At 41.2% G+C, this 13,599-nt stretch overlaps 1 protein-coding gene across 1 annotated transcript in view; it reads right to left on the reverse strand.

Annotated features, from left to right (window-relative positions):
* The window catches only part of nectin1b (nectin cell adhesion molecule 1b), a 131,534-nt gene that overhangs the window by 14,691 nt on the left and 103,244 nt on the right, over positions 1-13,599 (reverse strand). The window contains exons 6-8 of the mRNA XM_070906247.1: positions 12,777-12,924; positions 11,203-11,268; positions 4,880-4,976 (exon numbers count right to left, since the gene is read on the reverse strand). Coding sequence (XP_070762348.1) covers positions 4,880-4,976; positions 11,203-11,268; positions 12,777-12,924 — 311 coding nt within the window. The remainder of the gene's footprint in view (positions 1-4,879; positions 4,977-11,202; positions 11,269-12,776; positions 12,925-13,599) is intronic.

Consider the following 13,599-nt stretch of genomic DNA (forward strand, 5'->3'; position numbering starts at 1 on the left):
GTAAAAACATTTTCAGTGTGAACATCACAACAAACAATAAACTTTTAACGTTTATGTTTATATTAAGAAAACAATGTGAATTCAAAGAAGAAATGACAAAGTCAACTTTATACTACGTTAGATCTTCAGAGAATAATGTTCAAAGATGACAATATAATACATTATAAGATCAAGCTGCTACATTATTCAATTTTTGGTGCATTGTCATATTGAAACGAGTGTTAAAAGCACTTATATAACTTATATCATTGATTTTTTAAGTTATTGCATTTTATTTAGTATAAATCTTACAGCTAAAGATGTTATTCCTGCAGGGATGACAGGTGAACTTTTGAAAAGAATATTCAGCAGGAAATTAGGGAGTCATTCATGTTAAAGGAGAAGGGTGAAGGTGATGGAACCAATCCTATTTCACTTTATATATATATATATATATATATATATATATATATATATATATATATATATATCAAAACAACATGAGTCACACCATGAAACTACACTTACACAGTTTTTGAAACCCTATGCTCTTTTTTTGAAAGAGGCATGAAAATAAAAGCGATGAAAACATTCATGACAGCTCCCTATTTTTTTGTTTTTTTAACCGTTCAGCACACTATTCGGGGGCTATAAGCCACATATCTGAGGTTCTCACTCTGAAACTCAGAGTGCAGCGGTTAGGTTTTCCACAGCATTATGGTGGCAGCAAGGAAGAGCAGGGGGGCAACGTGCTCCTCTGTAGTTTTCCCTCAACAGGTCAGCAGTTTTAAACTTTCCCCACAGCATGCTTCTAATTGATCTGTCAAACTCTGTCATGATCACAATGCATAGTTTGACGCAGCCGACAGCAAAGTGCCTTTTAAGGGTTTTAAAGGTGGGATATTCACAACAGGCTCTAGACACCTTTCACGACACGAAGGAATTAATCAATTTTCAAATGGCAAATGAACACTCACTCATTAAACATTTGTCAGACCTGCACAATGAAAAGAAATAAAAGTGACTGAAAAAAAATCAAAGTCGTCCAGAACAATGAAGTCATCAACGTAATAAATGTGAGATTCGTATAATAGATGTTGAACAATGCTTTTCCCCTTTACACCTCTGTGCTGTTCAATTTAAGGGATCAAAAGGCTGCCATAAGCTGTTTGATCCCCATTTTTCTTACATTCAGAAACAGCTGGTGAATGCCAGTCAATATGCACTTGGTTGGTGTGAGCTTTTCCATTCATATTACATCAAAAAGCGAATAATTTAATAGCTGAGCGGTTGAACGGTGAGCTGAGTACCAGACTTCATATGCAATTAGCTGGAGGAAACGTTTGCTCGGAGCATAAAGACATCGGCCCTCTGGATGGTTGTCGTCTGTTTGGCTCTCAGAGTCCATCTCACAGCAACATACAGCCAGTGTTTGGGATGTAGCGGGCGCAGATGTTGATACTTCGGCGGCGTTGCCAGTTTTGCTCTGTGCATTGGGCAATAATGAAACCATAATGCTGCCAATTCCTTCAGGCCAGCAGAGTCACCTAGCAACCTATCCTGATATAAAGCTGTAATATCCAACTTTAATACTGCATTAGCCATTACCTGTCTGTGTCTGTGTGGCCTTTTATTTGTAATCCAAACGTTTTCCTAAAATTGAGTTTTCATTGATATTCGGTGTGTTTTGGACTGAGGGCTGAGGGTCTAGCAGCCACGGCAATAACAAACAGGAAGAAATTAATATTTAGTCTTTTTTGTCAATTTAAAGTTAATTAATTATCCTTGTCACTATATCTTTATTTTACACAATTATTCTTTATATACACATTACGATAATGATTTGTCATGAAAGACTATGATCACACAGGGCAACAGTTACTCTCCTGAGTGATTGAGCATACCTGGTATTGTAACTGTGTGTCGTCTTAGTACAAAAAATAAGAAAATGAAGTCTAGCAAAGCTAAACCCGCAGCAGTCCACAAATGTAGGGAACAATAAATAGCACAGTGTTATTATCACAAATGGCCCGGCGGCTCTACAGATGCTGATTGTCTCAGTGTCATTTAAAGAAACAGCTCATCAAGATGATTGACAGGTTTTGGGGCAGGAACTTGTCCAGCTGAAGGGAGGAAGGTGAGACTAAAAACGCTGTTTTCTGGTTTATGATTTGACGTTATAACTCAGATCATCTCATAACAACAACGTGTTCTGTCATTGAAACAGATGAATGTTGAAGGTGCCGCCATTGTTACATCATGAGCTGCTGTGCAGAATGAATTTCATACAAATACAAATACAAAGAAAGCTGTAAAAATGTTTTGGTTTTAATATAATACATGTGTTTTGTTCTGCACATGCCTACAGTGATGCTGATTGCTTCTTCATGCTTATGTTACCCGTCATGTCATGAACCTGCTGGGATATTTTTCTCTTTTGCTTACTTTTTATTTTTCCAGATGCAAGCTTGAGCGTGCAGCTTCTTTTAAAGCAACTACAGCCATAAAATCAAACACATTAAATCCTGTTGAGTGTCTATTACAGCCTCATCTTTCTACTAATCACCAGCGAGTCTGGCATCGGGTGCCTTGCTCAAGTACTCCCCTGCAGTAGTTATGTAGGGAGGAGAGCCTATTACCTTCCCTCCATTACTTTCTTTGCCCAGATGTCCAGGAGTTTGACCTTGGAGCTATAAAGAGTATCATAAAGTTGGATTTAAGATCTCAGCAGTGCTGATCCGCGCTGGCCAACTCTGCGTTTAGGTGAATCTTCAATTATTCAGATTCTAATAATTCTTTTTTTTTTCACTTTATCTCCTCAATTTGGAGTGGGCAATTATTTTGTACCACAGTGCTTGGCAACGCTAGCCAGAGGAACATTTTTCTGCTCACAATAGTCTTTTCTCTGTCTGAGATTACTGAATTCTGACCAGTTTCTCTCCAGAGTTGAGACTTGAATTTGATCACTGAGACAAATGTCTGATATTGTGCAGGATCATTTATAAGCCAATCAAATTTTCTTTTGGCTCTTATTGTTATCTCAAGAGCTGATTATTTTAGACAAATAAAGAACAGTGCAGTGAGAAATAAAAGAAAGCATTCTAAGATCTTAAATTACGATCGGGCTGAGACAAGATGAAGGCTATTTCAGGGGCTGAATTGAAGAAATATGAGAAAACGTTCAAAATCTCCCGTCGATGTTACATTGAGTTATGTCTCGGAGAAATAGGCTGGACAAAGACGAGATCTTATTTAGAATTTCCCTTTCCTCTGGGTTCATGTCTCAGCAAGCTCACTGCGACCTCTGTGGACTCAAAACTGTTGGTCACACAGGCCAGGAGCCAATCATCAACGGAGCTGTGCAGTGTTGGTGCCACCACAGTAAGTGATGTTTCAAATTTCGAGAGAGGGGCTTGGAAATATTTTTTGACCCAGTTCAATGCGGTTAAGCTGCAGTTTTGTAATTGCGGTGGGACACAAGAAGACTGGTGCAAAAGGAATGCAGCTGCCTTAACTCCACTGTGGAGCGACATGTGTTGTTTTATACTAACAGGAAATGATTTCATGCGCCCGCTGTGCAAAGGCGACTCCAGAATCACACTGCCAATCAAACGTAGCAAAGAGACAACAAAAGGTTTTGTTCCAAAAGTGCAGCTGTTATTTTTTATTTTTAGAGGTGTTCCCGGAGCCGTTTCTCCACAATTAGTTTTAATCTTTTCCAGCTGCGAGCATGCTGAAAAATCCACATATTTAGTTTGTATGCTGTCTGTTTTGAGTATATCACCAGTGTGAGTGCACTTCATACTGCATAGTGTTTAGTATTAGTATTTAGTATGGACTTTGGGATATGCCGACCGTGTTTTCTGCTTCTTTTAACCTGCCAGGGGGGAATAACATGCGTGGTGTTCGTGCAACCTCTGCATGTTTGTACATCAAAGCGGTGCCACTGCTGGGGATTGTACACGGGTCTTTGTGGTGGTGGTGGTGGTGAGTGTTTTGCCTCTTCGCCCCGGATCAGTGATCTGACAAAGTTGTTATATCAGTAGATTCTCCTCACTAATCCACTCGATGTTGACATTTCAGTTTGTCTCTGATTAACAATAAAACTGCTCATTCAAATTATGAAAACATAATACAGCACTCATCTAATAATGTCAAAATACAATAGAAATACATGTCTCAATCAGACATATTCTGCACATACCCAGTAGGAAACACAGGGGCTGAGTATGAAGCCTCCTGCACACAGTATTTAATCCAGAGATAAAAACTGCTTCCCAGCTCAGACAACAAGGTACTTTTTAATATTTATAATGCAGTGTGAGGGCAGTATTTATGTGTCAAAAATGACCCACTTACAATTACTTTACTTATTAAGAGGGAAATTAATTAGCGTCAGATTGGTAATTACGCCACATGTTACTGGCTTCACTTGGAGAATGAGACATTTCTATATTTAGATATTCAGGCACTCTCAGCTAATTGTGCTATAACTGGATTCTTAAAGGAACTCTGTGACAAGCGCCAGTCCAGAGAAGAGGATGAGAAACACTGAGAGAATATATCCTGCTGTCACTAAACTGACATTTCACTGTATCCCCATGAATACCATTCGAACACCGACCATGATGTCCAACTGATACCGTGTAAAATCACCTTTTAAGACAAAACAACAAGATGAAGCTCTGCCACATTAGTGTTGAATGGCTCTTATAGCTGTGTTAGGAATGTAATTATGCCTGCTGTGACATGTTTTTTGTACACTTCTTAAACATATTTGGGCTTGAATTGGCAACATTTCACTCCGAAAAGGAACCAAAAAAAATCTGAGACATAAATCTGGAAAGTTCTCAGATCAGCCAGAGAGGACAAGAATAAGAGAGGGGGAGCAGAACCTTACCTGGATGTCATCAGATGTCAAGTGTCCCTTCATGTCACTGTTCTTCTTTTTGGGCGGTGGAGGGGCTGGTTTGTGGGCGGGTGGGAGGTCGGTCCTGTTAAGAGAGTGAAAAGATAATATGACACTCAGCACAGTAAGGGATCACAACTCTTTACGTCCCTCACCTTCTACAGCACTCTATAATGAGAAGTCCTGCCTGCACTTGCCTTTTTCACTCTTTCCTTGGATTTTGATAGATCTCGTGTTGGTGGCTTTGTTGCGGCGGCAGCCATTCCACCTGCCCTTTCAAAGGCTCTCGCTGGAGAGACACTGTGCTAATGAGAGTGGGCTGTAATTGGACACTGAGGTGAGGAGATGGGGATGGAGGGGGTATAGGGGGCAAGGAGAAGGGCATGTGTGAGTCAAGTCCTCAGGGTGGATTGAGCCTCAGCCAGAGTGCCAGGTGGACAAACACCTTGCCTACTGTGCAGCAACTGTTTGTTTGACATGTCGTCCTGAGCTGTGACTCAGAGAGCTCAGCATGTAGCTTCTGCTCTCCACCTTTCCCTGAATCCCTGGTACTAACATCCCCTAATCCCAAGGCGCTCACCCCGCCCCTCTGTTGACACACCTGGGGAAGAACAAAGCCTCAACAGCTGAACACCTGTGCTCATTTACGTGCCGCCATTAACAGAACAGTAAACTAAACTATTTTCTTCAAATCAACAATGAAATTTTCACTGGCGATTAGGGCCGCTCGAGCACACAGTCGCTGGCATGATAGCAAAAAGGAAAATTAAATTGTGAACAGGTAAGACAGCAGTAATTGAAAGCTTGATGCTGAAATTGTTTGAAGTGCATCTGGATAATTATTTCAGACAAGGAAGCAGAAGGGTTGTTGCTAGGAAATTGTTACAAAGAAAACCCCTTCCCTCAAACATGCTGGCAGTCAGATGTCATCTGCCGTATTCTGACATGATATCAGGAGTGATCAAAGATAATGAAGTGGAGCACAGACACTGAGCTGTGTACCTACATGCATTATCTCCAGCTCCTCCCGCCTCCCATTCGCACTGGTTCACGTCCTTATTGAATAACATGACCTTTCCGCAAGGCCAAGCCGGCGTTTTAATGTGCAGAAAATTTGTGCATGAGTGCACCTCTTAACTCTTTCTTTCACGCTCATTATTTCCAGTCCGTATCACCTTGTCTCCAGACAGGGCTGCCGTGCCACTGCCAGATTCATGTGGCACCCTCTTCTGCCTGCCTGCAGCACAGAGGCAGCATGCAGCACACTCCCTTGTCTACAATAACCTCTTCCATCGCAGAGCCTTGAGAGGGGGAGCATCCATTTTCTCTGAGACAGATAATTATGAGTCATGTGGAAATGCGGTTTTCCGCAGGTACAGCGGTGTGCTCATTATAAAGTATTGTAATCCCTTGCTTATGATCTGATACAGGTGAGAACTTTGAAAAAAAGAAGCTGTGACAGCCGACAAGATCATTTGCTTTCAAGAAATGTATGAGACAAAATGTAATTTTCAGCCTCTGTCTGCCCTGTGCGTACACTGAGACACCAAATCATGACATTTCTTCAATTTGCTGAAACAAAAAGCTGATACCTCATGCACTGACATAATTGACATTTCATTAAAAAGAAATGCGGCATCACCCAGCATTTGAAACAATATTTACTGTGTTTTTACGTCAAATCAGTGGCACATCCTCATGTTGGAACGGATTTATTCAAGCAGGATGAAATCATCACCATGTTTATGTATGATGCAGCATTTGCATTCAGATCCTGTTGTATTTTTCAACCTACATTGGATCCCATAGGACCCCTGATGATTGCTATGATTGCACATTATGTGAAGGAGCCTGTTCAAATAGGTAGTGTGTTGGGGCCCCATATGCAGAGTGGGTTTATCAAATCTGACCAAACATGAAGGAACTCCCTTGTCTCATGACTACCACCCCACAGCAACCACTTTCTCCCTGTCATACCTCCCTGTCTTGATTGAATTCAGAAATATTTGTAATCATGTTACGCACAAGCAGCAGCCTCAGGAGACCGTCAGTGTATAGACTGTCACTACTGCGTGACACAATAGCAGGAAAGCCGAGCGAAAAGTAGCATCAGTGTTTGATGAAGCAGCGTGTGCAGAGTGCACAAACATACAGTGTGACTGTGTGCTCAGACACACATGTACCAAGACCAACAAACAGTATGTGTGTGCTCAGTCACTCAAGCTGTGTCCCAATTCCTTACTGCAGACTAATACTATAAAGTACTAACCTTTAAAATACATTGTTTCTGTAAGAGTACCCGACATTAATGTACTTTACTGTCTTAAACTGGCAGGAAGTGATAAAAGAAAAAGTGTGATAATGTCAAACAACTGTGATGTTGGAAAACTACTGCTAATTAAACTTATAAAAGCTTAAGGCAAAAGTGAACCAGGAAGTCAGTCTGTAAACTGAGATGGATGTTTACAACGGACAGTAAATCATTTCACGGCTCTGCTTCTTTTTCTCTTCCCAATAAGTTTGGCTTGCCTGGGAGTTTTTTCAAACCTGTGTGTCTGCTTGTGTTTCTTGCCCCATCTGATATTTTTTCAATGATGTCACCACATTGTCAGGTCTCAGCAGAATACAAGGTGAGAATTATAATCGATGAGGATGTCTGAAACCACAAAGACCAGGCTGTTCCTGAAGCTGTCTGAACATTGTCCTCAATATTTTTTTAATTCTTTCCAGCTGTGAGCAGCTCCTCCATTTCCTGTGCAATGCATTGTGGGAAGAAATGTCCATTGACAGAGCACTCCAGCTAAATAATTAAGGGACTTCTTTCCTATTCAAAGCTCGCTTTCAAGCTAAATAAGATTAGCCTTTGATCTTATATATCTATATTATATATTAATTCTTGAGTCTTGTGAATGTTGTTGATTAATATATGCAGCCTTTCTTGTTCTAACATTTCCGAGGACCAACTGTGGAGATGTAACCTTTTCACTGGCCGAAATTGCCACTGGGGATAAAAAAGATGTTAAGTACAAGACAGTATCAACCCAAACAAAGAGTAAGTAAGAGTTAAAGTGAGGGTTGATGGGCTGTGTAGCATTAAATATTTATTCAGGTTGTTTTCTGCTAATGATGTATACTTTGCCATATGGCGTGTTTGATATTCTGCATTTTCTCTCCTGATGCTTTACAATCTAACTCAGTTTGCACTTGATGTTTGCTCCATCCGTCATTAGTCAGATGCAGCGCGATGACGTTCATCTCAGCTTGACCACCTCATGTGCATCTCAGTTGTGCGATTACACACAGAGACTTCCTCAGAGCTGAATGTGATGCAGGCAGCATGTGGGCGTTGGCTTTGTGAGACGCAGACACTAATGAAAGCTGACAAGCACCACAAGCCTGTGGGGAGCAGAGAGCACTGGGCAGGGAACCATGAGCTACATTCAAGTTTGCACTGTTTCCTACTCAGACATCCACCTTGAAGACCTCGCTCCTCCTCGCTCTGTTGGCTACAAAAGGCTCAGGGCAGCTTAAGGGGAGATTTAAGGGGGATAGTGAGGAGAAAACATAACTAATCCTTAAACTGAGAAGAGTAATCTGTGAGGGAAGATTTACAGCAAAGAAAATGACTTTTACAATGCACTCACAAAAAAAGTGACCTTTCTATTAGAAATGTTCGCAACAATGAGGCAGTTTTTGAGCTGCTGATAATCAGAGTTAAGACGTCCCTCAGTGTGACAGCCAGAAAACTGTCTTGCTGTCCGCTGCATGTGAGGGAAAGTGTCGCATTCCCAGAAGCGTTTGGATTAAAGAGCCGCCGTATGACCACAGCCCCGCTCGTGGAAAACAATGTGAAGTGTTTGAGCTGATCCTTGGCGCTCTCATTGATTTCTGTTGATCACAATCTTATTTGGCAATTTAAATGCTAATGATACTTTTAATTGCGAGACGGGATAAATGTGATTTGATCTTTAGGAGGCAATTACTTTCATGCTTTGTCTCGCTCCGATCTTTTCAAAAGGCGGACAACAATTACTCTGCAGATCTCAGCTTTTTTTTTGCTTCTTTTCTCACAAGAGAAGAAAGAACAAAACAAAGAATGAAACAAAATGACTTCTGTTTTTTTGTTCTTTGACAAGTTTATCAAAAACTATTTCTGTTGTTGGAGGAAGATTTAACTTTACAATTATACACATATGGCCAGTTTCCAAACCTTTTCAACACCTCAGGCATTGATACTAGATTACATACACTGCTATACAAAAGAACATGAAAATAAAGGTGATTGTTATAGACAGTTGCACTGCATATATAACATTCTGTACAGAGAAACCAAGCACCATATTTACTCATAAACAACAACAGTGAAAGATTCGAATTCACACCTAGTACAATAACAGTCCATTGAATGACTCAGAAAGACAAGAAAGACAATCCTACTTTGGTTACAGCTTAAAGCTAGAAGGTGTCCAACAAAAAATGAATCACATTTTAAAAGTCTCCGCACAGCAATGGTGAAAAGCACTGGTGACCAGTTGATAAATCAAAAGGTACATAAGAACAAATGATATCTCTATGAATGACTTCTTCCAGTGTCATCTTTCAAATTGTGCTACTAAGGAAGACATCTATTTTTATAACTGCGACATCCCATTTTTTAACTTTGACTGCACTGTAAGGTTTATCAATAATGTCAAGTGTCCTCCAGCATCACAATGGTGCTACATTTCAGTCCTGGAAAACTATTTCCAGCCCCTTGAGGTGGAAGAATTTGTACCTACGCTCGAGGAAAAAAAAAAAAAAAAGTCTTGATGTTTGTCAACAAGCTCATAATTCATCATCCTTTTACATTCTGCATGTGATTCTTTTCAGATATTGAGGTAAATATGGCCAGGAAGTTGGCATCAAAGTGATTTATACCAGCGAGTATTTGCAACTGTGTCAACACCAGCTGCACGTCAGGAACACTAGCGAGTGAATTCATTTTGCAGGGGGAACCGCGCCACGATTGGCAGTGCTTTCCGGCATTTTGGAGGTCATACATCACGCTCAGGCAAAAGACAGAGCGATGAACACATTATTCTGAGAACATCGCTTTTGACAATGCCCATCTATTTTGATAATCAGTTGACTATTGTGCCAGTGCAGCCTCTAAAGGGCCAGTGATTTATTAGGATTGACCAATTTTGAGTCACATCATGTGCTGCTTTGTGAGGGCAAACAGAGGCGTGACTGGCGGTGCAGTCAGGCATGTTATCAAATGCCCAAGCTTGATTAACGGCTCATCAACATGCAGAATTAAACAGTCTGGCTAAATGCTTCCCCTTTACCCTGGCATCAGACACTCATATAAAACTATGAATCTCTCGCAGTGGCTCTCTACATCAAAATAAAACCCCACACATTCGCTTGCAACTTAACTGCATTCACATAATTAAACATTTCAAAGAAAAGTGAACAGTTTCTTCATGAGACACTGAACACTGTTTGATGACAAGCCACAGGAAAACGGACACAAATATTCATCTGGACAATTAAAGCTTTGAATCACATTTCACTACATTAAGCATTACGTGCCGAGCTACAAGTAGGAAACAATAACAACAGTTACACAGCACTGACACGACCATAACTCTTGTCATGCATATTTGACGACAATCATGCACACAAAAGGAGAGGAAAGAGCAAGAGGCGGAGGAGGGAGGTTGCACAATGTGGTCTGTTAACATTATCAGTGAGTTTTAGCTTATGCTAAACAAAGTTCCTATAAGCTTACAGATCTCCTTCTGATTAACAATTTGATATGTTTGTTCAATCTCATCAAGTCTTCTGCTCTGTCCAAGCTCCGCGGATCTGATAAACTCTAAGTGGAGCTGGATATTTTATCTTAAGACTTTTAATTAAGTTTGATTTATCTTGGCACTGTTTCCATCGGGCTTAACATTCATTCATAGTTGTTTATCAAACTGCATCGCCATTATTTGATGGAGCTGGATGGGTTTTTTTGTTGTTGTTTTTTTTTTTTGTCATTTACCAAATTGAGACGTTTGAATTTCATTTCAAACGTCTCAATTTGTTGAGTGTTGTCAAAAGACGAACAGAAATTTCTTCAATTCAAAGTTTTTCAGACGTCAAGTCCAGCGTGAATGACTAGTAAATTATCATGTCGGTGAACGTTTGCTGCTTTCAGTGCTCACAATGGTGTGCTCAAGTATGTCACTTGCAGGCCACCATTACATGCAGGCAACAGAATAGAGGATCCAGGAGGACAGGGTTCAGCCGGGGATAGACTGGGGTCAGGTGCCTCTACTTTCCTTGTGGGGGACTCTGGCTTCTCTGGAGCCTGTGTCACACAACTATCAGCAACAGCAGCAACAGCAATGCTGAGGGAGGGGAGTGGGAAACAGAGAGCAGTTACTTTGGCATCAGAGTGAGAAAGAAAGATAGATTAGCAGGGAGGGAGAAAGAGACAGAAAGCAATGGGAGAGGTAAGAGTCTGTGTGCTTCATTTGTCTTAAAAAGCATTCCTGAGAGGTAGAGGCAGTGTGGTTTCTGGGTCTCCGCGGGCTCAGCGGTGGACCTGCAGCAGCCGCAGAGCTCTGAGACGAGCAGCCGGCGGAGTCGCGGAGGCCAAAAACCTGGCACAGTGTCTCGTGGATGCTTGATGTCAGCATCACTGCTTTGAATATCAAATCAATTACAAGATTCTGGAGGGGGGCCTCTAAAATAAGCATTGTAATCTCATCATGTGAGAGTTGATTAAAGGCTCATGTGCACCCTCAGCCAGATTCTGCACACCCCCAACCTCAGTTGTTTTGGTAATATTCCCAGGGAGGAAGATAGCCAACCCCTGCACACAGCAGCATCATTCCCATGGGGATGTGGTTTGCATCTTGTATATCCAGTATAGCCAAGAGCATCATGGAAACCCGGACAACTACTGAGCTATCTGTCGTGGCCAGGTGTTTTAGACAAAGGCAATTAGCGGGATTCAACATGAATGCTTGTTTCCTTCTTCGTTGAAAAACAGATTTCTTACAATTCTCACTAAACAGATGGCAGAGACTTTTATCACATTCAGAATAACATATATAGAATATATTTTAGCTTTACACAGCTCTGTTGCTTGTGGTTCTCTCAGCTGCATCATCTGCAACTTCTGTTTTCCCCTCTGCGTACGGGCAGCAGCTGGCAATGCTCAAAATTGTCATGGCCCCTGGTTTGCAGGCAGAACAAAATTACCTGGTTGGCCGGAGGAAGGGAGGGAGGAGTAAATAAAGTCGGAACGATACAGGGTCCTTAAGTCTGTCCTTAATAGCAGTCTGCCTGGCTTAATTTATGCAATGAAAGAAGAATTATTTCTTCTGAAACACATTCTGAACTATACGTTTTCAGCTTAAATGACCTACATTGCTTTTGCAATACCACCTCAGCCTCAGATCTGATAGAAGTGGATCAATATTTGAATCATATTTGGTGGTGAAGCTTTCCCAAGAAGAAACTGCAGCTCATGCTCCTGCAATCAGTCCTGATTAAAAGAATAGTGTTTTAATGGGAAATGGGCTCACTATAGCCCACATTACAATCAAGCAACTACTTAATAGCTACCCCTTTAAAGATAATCATTGATTCTATCTGCAATAGTAAACAAAGATAAACTTTATAAAGTGACCTATAGGAAAGGAGATTATCAGCTCCCAGAATGAATGACAAGGAGGCAGCAACATGTTTGCAGTGTGTTCCTCTGTCTCTGAACACATCAAGTCTCCTGAAAAAAGGTGTTTTGTCCTTTTCAAAGTGTTTCTCTCTCTTGGGTTGACAAGAGTGCACACCTAATCTTACCACCTGTCCAGCCCCCTCCAATATTCTCTGGCAGAGGCTCGGTACTCACAGGTCATTATCTGTCTCAGTGCGAGTCTTCTGCTGCCGCCGATGGACCATGAAAACAGTAACAGCCACGCCAATGATGAGTCCAATGGCAACGACACCTCCAAGGATCCCGATAACACCACCTGGGGGACCCTGCGGCAGTGGCTTCTCTGCAGACAAGAGGAGAAATAACAGTGTCAGGATAGGTGTTCTTTGAGTAATTGATGGTGCTGGTTTGAACCTGAAAAAAAAGTAACAGCCGTGAGGACAAAGAAACACTAATGTTACATCTCAACGATGTCTTCTTGAAGCAACATGAGGTTTTCCACATCCATGGCAGGATGGCTTTTTGCAATAAATCACAAAAATTCTGGACATGCTTCAGCAACTGGTTAAAAATACTTCAAAATGAAAGCAGCAATCCATCCAAAAATAAGACAAAAACAATAGACTATTGTAAAAGGAAAAGCCATTTGACACGGCATTTGCCAGGCTTGAGGCTTTCTGTCATAAAACGCATCCAAACACTATTTTCATAGACATATTTCAGGATGAGACCATTGTCCTGCTCGCCCTGGCACTGCATAAATACCACACTGCTGTGGTCACTCAGCAGCTGCTGCTGCATTTCTGATGTGTACTCCATCAACTGTTCAAAAGGAGCCTAAATTGGCTCGGATTTGAAAGTGAACCCAAATGCACTCTTAAGAGCACGGCAAAGCTATTATTTTGCAGAGTCGTTGCCAGCAGGGGGTAATGAATGCAAAACTATATTTCCAGCATTGCAGAGAAAGAATGTGAGTGGTTTCCAAAGTAAAACAATTTACCAAATTCGGTTGAGAACA

Source organism: Enoplosus armatus, chromosome 5 (genome assembly GCF_043641665.1).
Source record: "Enoplosus armatus isolate fEnoArm2 chromosome 5, fEnoArm2.hap1, whole genome shotgun sequence".
Classification (NCBI taxonomy): Eukaryota; Metazoa; Chordata; class Actinopteri; order Centrarchiformes; family Enoplosidae; genus Enoplosus; species Enoplosus armatus.